This window comes from Vidua chalybeata, unplaced genomic scaffold (genome assembly GCF_026979565.1).
Source record: "Vidua chalybeata isolate OUT-0048 unplaced genomic scaffold, bVidCha1 merged haplotype W_reject_6, whole genome shotgun sequence".
NCBI lineage: Eukaryota > Metazoa > Chordata > Aves > Passeriformes > Viduidae > Vidua > Vidua chalybeata.
In genome coordinates, this window is record NW_026530355.1 from 650652 (window position 1) to 657575 (window position 6924).

Sequence of the window (6924 nt, forward strand, 5' to 3'; positions counted from 1 at the left end):
TTTCATTTCAGAAGCTATTGAACAAGTTTAATTTTTGGGTGGTGGCATGTTTTCCCTTGGAGGTGTACACTCTGCAAACTTGAGCTGTGTTGCTGAAATGCTCAAGCAAGTCTGTGCTGCAGGTCACACCATTTCTTCTTTGGCTGATTGGGGCCCGGTGCTGAGCTCCAGCAGAGCCCTGGCAGAGCCCAGAGCAGCCTCAGCACCCGCAGAGCCCGGCTGCAAGGAGAGAAACCAGAAAGTGCCCCTCAGCTGAAGGCTCCTGTCCCCTTGTCCCAGCCGCCCGCGGTGCCCAGGCCATGCTGGCCGTGCCCAGAGCGGTGCCCAGAGCTGCCCATCACTGCTGCCTTTGGCAGCAGAGCAGGAGGGCAGGACATGTGCCCAGCCTGCAGCCAGCCACGGCACATCCAGCCCTCAGCAGCTGCCCAGAGCAGGATGCTCCTGTGCTCGCTGCCATCTCCCCAAAGCTCTGATCCCACCATGCCAAGCAGACGGGACCCACCTGACGCCATCCACCGCTGGAAGAAAAGCTGGTCCCAAACGATGTCCTCAGCCTTCTCCAAGGGCACGGCCCATCCACGCCGCAGCTGCTCCCAAGCACTTCCCCATCCAGACTGGACCCCACCTAGAACGCTTCCTCTAGAAAAACACACAACAAATGATTGAAAGTAGATTACAGACAAAAAGGGGAAACAAGAAAAAAGGTCAAATATCATATCTCTGTCTGGGGCTTGAGGAAGGCCCAACCCCTGCATGCCAGGGAAAACCCCACCCACGGGTGAAGGAAGCCCAGGCTTTCTCCCTTCCCCCTGCACTGCCCCCCAAAATAAGAGTGATCCCAAAGCAAACAAGGGCAGGGGAGCAGCCCAAGCCCTTCCTTGGCTGCAAAGCAAAGCAGCCCCTGCACAGGTTCTGGAGTCCCACCTCTGCTCCCACCATGGGGGTTGGTTTGTGTCGGGCTGGCTGCCCCAGCCCCAGCCCCAGCCCGGGGCACGGTGGGTGGTGGGGGCTGTTGGCAGGGCCAGGAGCCCACTCCCATTTCGTACCCACCCCAGCCCATGCCCCGAGCCCTGCCAAAAGCAGCTGGGCAGCCGACTGAAGGATCAGCTGCATCTGCCCCAGCAAAGGGGGAACTTTTGGTTCCTGGCCAGTCTGTGCAATGCCCAAATCTGGGAGCATGCCCTGCGTGTGGACTCATTTGCAAATTCCCTGTGGAGCCTGGCTTTGGAGAAGGTGCCAGAATCAAAGTGATGTCATCTTCAGCCTGCCGATGACCAGGTGGAGCAAGAGGTTGTCATCCTTGATGTCGTCCTCGCTGTCTCCAGCAGCAGCAGCCCCACCTGCTACAGCTTCTCCAGGGGCTCCTTCTCCTTCCCTGGGGCTGAGACCAGGTTGACAGGGTTCTGCCCAGGGCCCCAGCTGTGAGGGAACCAGGGACAAGCAGAACCAGCTCTGATGGCGGCCACCAGTGCTGGGCAGAGCAGCTCCGCTCCAGCACAGGGCTGCGTGTTCCCATCTGATGAGCCCTGGGCAGTGACACAGGCAGCACAAAAAAGTCTGGGTTCCTGTGCTTCTGATTGCCAATGCGTGTGTGGAGCTGTAACTTACCAGGGCCCTGCATCAGAGTGTGCCTGTGGCTCTTTCCCTTCTTCTAGGGCAGATGAATGTCCTGCATCCAGGGATCACACAACAGCTCTTCTAACGAAGGCCTTTCCATATCCAGCATGGATAAACACCTCCTAATCAGACCTTGGCACTCTGGGCAGAGAAACCAGAACCCGCCGGTCAGTTGGAGAAGGCTCCTGTTGGCTTTGCCCCCTTATTCCCGTGCCCAGGCCATGCTGGATGTGCTCAGAGCTGGGCCTAAACTTTCCCATCAATTCCCAGTTGTGGAGGAGAGCAGGAGAGCAGGACATGTGCCCCCTCCTCAGCAGCTGCCAGAGCGGGATGCTCACGAGCTGCTGCGGTCTCCCAGCACTGGTATTGCCCCTGTGGCCAGAGATGAGGATCCACCTGGAGAGAGCCGTTGTGGCAGCGAGAGCTGATGGTCCCAGCTGATGTTCTGGCACCCCTGAAAGGGTGCTCCCCGCAGACCATCTGGTGCAGCACGGTGCCCAGGGACCAGACAGTAGCTGGCTTGCCGTAGTACCAGCCAAAATGCATCCATTCCGGGGGGCTGTATGACCGTGTTCCTATGGAATAGAGATGGGCTTCAGCAGGGGGATGCTGCTGCTCCCAGAGCCTGGCCCCAGCATCCCTGGGCATGCAGGGGCTGCCCCAGTGGCACACGGGGTGACCTCTGCCCTCTGGCCAGCACCTGGGACTTGTGTACAGACTTGGGGTTGGAAAAGAAGCCACAGGTGCTGGAAGAGGGCAGCAGGAGCCCTGGCAAGGCCCAGGCATGACAAGGAAAAACCCACTCAGTGCTGGGGAAAACCATGCCTTCATCCTCCCTGCCTGCATTGCCCCAAAGAACATGATGAATCCAAAGCAAACCAGGTGAGTGGAGCAGTCCAAGCCCTTTCTCACCTGCACACCAAACCGGCTGGGGCACAGGTTCTGACCCCCCCTCTCTGCTACCCCCACCCACGGGTGTTTTTGTTGGGCTGGCTGCCCCAGCCCCAGCCCAGCCCTGGGCAGAGTGGTGGGCAAAGGCTGCCAGCAGGGCTGGAAGCTGGCTCCCCACCCAGCCCTGCTGAAACGCAACTCGGCTGAAATCTCAGAGCCATCAAGGGCAGCAAAAGGGACAATCCCCGATGCCACACCCAGCTTGGGCTAGGAGATGTTGGGCCGTGAGATGCTGGGACCGGGAGCACACCCCTGTGTGGACTCACCTGTAAAGTGAGTGTAGGCTGTGTCTTGCAGGTAGGTGCCACAGCCAAAGTCGATCAATTTAGCCTCCCCGGTGGCCAGGTCAACCAGGATGTTCCCTGGTTTGATGTCCCTGTGGAGGACCCCGCAGCTGGTGCAGTGCCGCACGGCCTCCAGCACCTGGCGGAACAGCTCCCGCGCCACCTCCTCGGACAGGAACCCCTGTGCCCGAATGAAATGGTGCAGGTCCTGAGACCGCTTTGGGCGCTCCAGCACCATCACGATGTCGTTGGGGAGCTCAAGCCACTCCAGCAGCTGGACGACACCGGGGAAGCCAGTGGACACCTTGGCCAGCAGCACGACCTCCAGGGGTGCGCTGGTGCCGTCGGGCTGCGGGAGGAGCACGATGCCGTCAGTGGGGCTGAGGCCGTGCCGGGGCTCGGGAACCCCTCGCCCAGCCCGGGATGCTCTGCGCCCTGCACTGGCCCCACGCCCGCTCTCCCTCGAGGCGTCCCGGCGGCTTCCACCCTGCCGGGCCCCGGCTCATCCCCGCCCGGCACGCCCCGGCTTCTCCCGCTGGCCCCGCTCACTCAGCAGCTCGCCCCAGTGCAGGACGCGGTTCTGTGGCACCCTTTTGATGGCCACCGAGTGGCCCTCAAGCGCCCCGGGCCGGCCATCCCCAGGCGTTCGCTCCGGGCAACGGGACAGCGGCGGCTCGGGGCCGGCGGCCGCGCTGCCGAGCAGCGGAGCTCGGGCCGAGGAAGCCGCAGCGGAGGCAGCGGCAGCGGCTGCGCCGCCTGTGTCCTCCGCGGGGCCCGGGAGGAGCCGGGGCCGGGGCCGGGGCCGGGGCCGGGGCCGGGGCCGGGGCCGGGCTCGGGCCAGGTGGAGCCAAAGGGAGGCGATGCCGCCCCAGCCCCAGGCACTGATGCCCGCCCAGCAGCGCCAGCGCCAGCACGGCCAGAGCCGGGCGGGGGCGAGACGGCGGCGGGACGGCCGGGGCCGGGGACGGGACAGCCCTGCCCGGGGCCGGGGGCGGGCCGGGGACATGGCCTGGCCGGGTATGGGGAGAGAGAGACCGGGAGAGGAGGGGACAGCGGGAACGGGAGAGCAGGAGAGGCTGCGGGACAGCGGGAGAGGGAGAGGAGGAGCAAGAGGGACTCCACAAAGTTGCTGCTTTCGCTGCTCTGTCTGCTGCTGCCGCTGCTGCCGCTGCTGCTGCTGCTGCTGCCGCTGCAACTGAAGCTCCGGGGCCGTTTGTCCCCGTGTCCGTTTGTCCGTTACCCGCTCGCCCCCACGCCCAGCCCCGCGCTCCCCGGGGGCAGCCCCTGAGCCTGTCCAAACACGGGAACTTTGCCCTGTTCAGCCCAGACCCAGAGTCTGGACTCCTGCACAGGGGCAGAGAAATCCCCTCGCTCGCTGCTGTGCATTGTCCCTGCTGAGGATCAAACCCTGTCGGGGCACATTCCCTGGCTGGAGGATTCCCTGGCCTTGGCCCTGCTCTTAAGGATCCAGCACTGCTTCCAGCAAAAGTGGGAAGGCAAACTGTGTGCAGCTCATGGTATTTTCGAGTGTCTAGAGCTCGCTAAGTCACCCATCTTAGAGGTGAGATGCACTTGGAATTCATGGCATGGAGAAGTAGTGCAAGATGGAAAAGGGGAGCAGAGAAATAAATAGAGGAAAACATCTTAGATTGTTTCTTTTAATTTTCATTTCATTTCTTAAAAGCTGTTTCAGTTTTCCAGGAATCTTCTCCACAGTGATGTCTGCTCTTCTCAAGAGCCTTTCCTGGAGAACAAGATGTGCCACCAGCTGCAGCTTCTCTTGGCTTTCCACACCGTGTGTGCAGCAGGAATCCTGCAGCCAAGCAGGCCAAAGGTTTGGAGAACTTGACAGCTTGTTCTTTCTTTTCCTGCTGAGCTGGGCAGTTGTGCCACTGGTGAGGTTTTCATTGGGACTGTTCCAGCCTTGGAAAACAGGAGGTGGAACCAGGACTTGTTAGGGAATACAAGCCTGACTGAATTCAGAGAAAGAATCTCCAGAGCCTGCAGCCAGAAATGGAGAGGTGTGTGATCATGATTTCCACATCTCCATGGACACCTGGAAAGTGATCTAGAAGATGAAAATGGGCTGACAGAGGGAGTTTGTTTCTGTGTGCAGTTTGGTGATTCTACATCTCCTGCGCTGGTATAAATCAAGAGCACAGTCAGTTCATGATAAGCACCAGAACAAGCTGGACCTCTGAGAGTAGGTGACAGAAAGAATTTGAAAAGGAGAAATGTAGGGAATGACTTGGTGGACTTTGTCTGGAAGAAGGATGATTTTTCTAATTCTTTCTAGTCCATTGCTTCTGCTTTTATCCTTCTTACAAGGCCATTTGCACCCCAGATTCCTCATGAAATGAGAACCCTGAGCTTCTGGAACTGCCTGAGAGGTGCCCTGTTCTTCTGCGGGGACACTGAGGGTGAAACAGGAAGCAGTTGTATTAAATTTTGAAGCAATTGTATGAAAGGAAAACCAGTTCTTAAGCAGAGATTGATGTCACTCCCCCAGACCAACCAGCATGGGCAAATCTCAGGCTCGGCATGGAGCAGTGACCTTGAGGGCTGTCCCCACTGCAGGGAGGAATCTCCACAGCCCCCAAGAAGGGAAATGTCAGGAGAGGCTGCCATTAAAGTTTGGGACGGGGCTTTTCTAGTCTGAAGTGCTGCCCTGTGGGTCAGATGTGCCCCGGCTGGGCCAGCTCAGCAGCTCTGCAGAAGCTCTCAGTGGTGTCACTTGGTTGTTCCTTTCTCTGGGGATTTTCCAGCTCTGACACAGCTTCAGCTCCCTCTGAGGATGTGGAACTTAGGGATGGAGGAGTCAGGCTGGTCTCAGCATTATTCACCCCAAAAGCAGCGTGACCCCCCTCCTTCATTTCCCACTGGGGGCTTTGCAAACAGGGTCTTGCTGGAGTTGTTTGAGCCCAGTGCAGGCAGAGCCTCCTGCTCCAGCAGGAACTGCCTTTCCTGTGCCAGGAGCAGGGCAGGTCCCGCTGCAGGAAAAGCCCCAGGCCAGCCCCAGCCCAGGGAAGGCCTCGGGCACAAGGGCAGAGTGCCGTGCTGGGAGCTGTGCCAGGGAGAGCCTGAGGCACCAAAGACACCTTGGCATCAGCAGCTGCTTGCAGGGCATGGACAGAAGCCTCCCTGGGCAAGCCGGCCTGGTGGCCAGCACTGCAGAGCTCCTGCCTCAGGGCTCATTTCTGGCTGGGCTCTACCCCAGCCCACAGAGTGTGACCTCAACCCCGAGGTCTTGTTAAACCTCACCTTGTTGGAACTGGATCCAGCCTGTCCAGGCCCCTCTGCAGAGCCCTCCTACCCTCCAGCACATCCACACTCACACCCAGCTTGGTGTCATCTGCAAATTTCCTGATGGTGGATTCAGTCCCCTCATGCAGATCATCAATGCAGACATTGAAATCCACGCTGGCTGGCTCTGATCCCTTGGCCATCCTGTGGGTGCCCTGTGATGGCACTCAGGGTGATCTGTTCCAGAACCTTGCCGGGCACCGAGGTCAGGCTGACAGGCCTGCAGTTCCCCAGATCCTCCTTCCAGCCCTTCTTGGGGATGGGCTCACACTGGCACCTCCAGTCCTCTGGGGCCTCCCTGGTGAGCCAGGACTGATGAGAAATGATGGTGAGCAGCTTGGGGAGCTCATCCACCAGCTCCCTCATCCCCCTAGGATGGATCCCATCTGGTGCCAGAGACACCTGGGAGCATCTGAGTGGCTCAGCAGGTCCCCAGCTGCTCCCTCCTGGATTCCAGGGAGCTGTTGTGCTCCCTGTCCCCATCCACCAGCTCAGGAGAACACTTGTCCTGAGCATGACCTGTCCTAATGTTGAATACTGGGGCAAAGAAGGCGGCTCAAGTTAAGCAGCTCAGCTTTTCCTTATCTTTAGTTACTTTATTCCCCACTGCATCCAATAAAGAGTAGAAGTTCTACTTATCCCTCCTTTTGCTATTAGTTTATTTTTAAACCACTTGTTATTCTTTTTCACAGAAGTGGCCAGCTTAAGCTCTAATTGACCTTTCACCACTCTACTTTCTGCACAACCTAACAACATCCTTAAAGATTTC

The 6924-nt window shown here is 59.1% G+C and overlaps 1 protein-coding gene across 1 annotated transcript; it reads right to left on the bottom strand.

The window, feature by feature from the left end:
* Positions 1-4238, bottom strand: LOC128783239 (serine/threonine-protein kinase pim-1-like). Its single transcript, XM_053933877.1, is given in 8 exon segments — positions 1-219; positions 503-1419; positions 1609-1758; positions 2014-2065; positions 2068-2192; positions 2835-3202; positions 3407-3928; positions 4093-4238. Coding segments are annotated over 6 exon segments (1320 nt in total). The 3' UTR covers positions 1-219; positions 503-1419; positions 1609-1651.
* Between the last annotated feature and the right edge of the window lie 2686 nt (positions 4239-6924).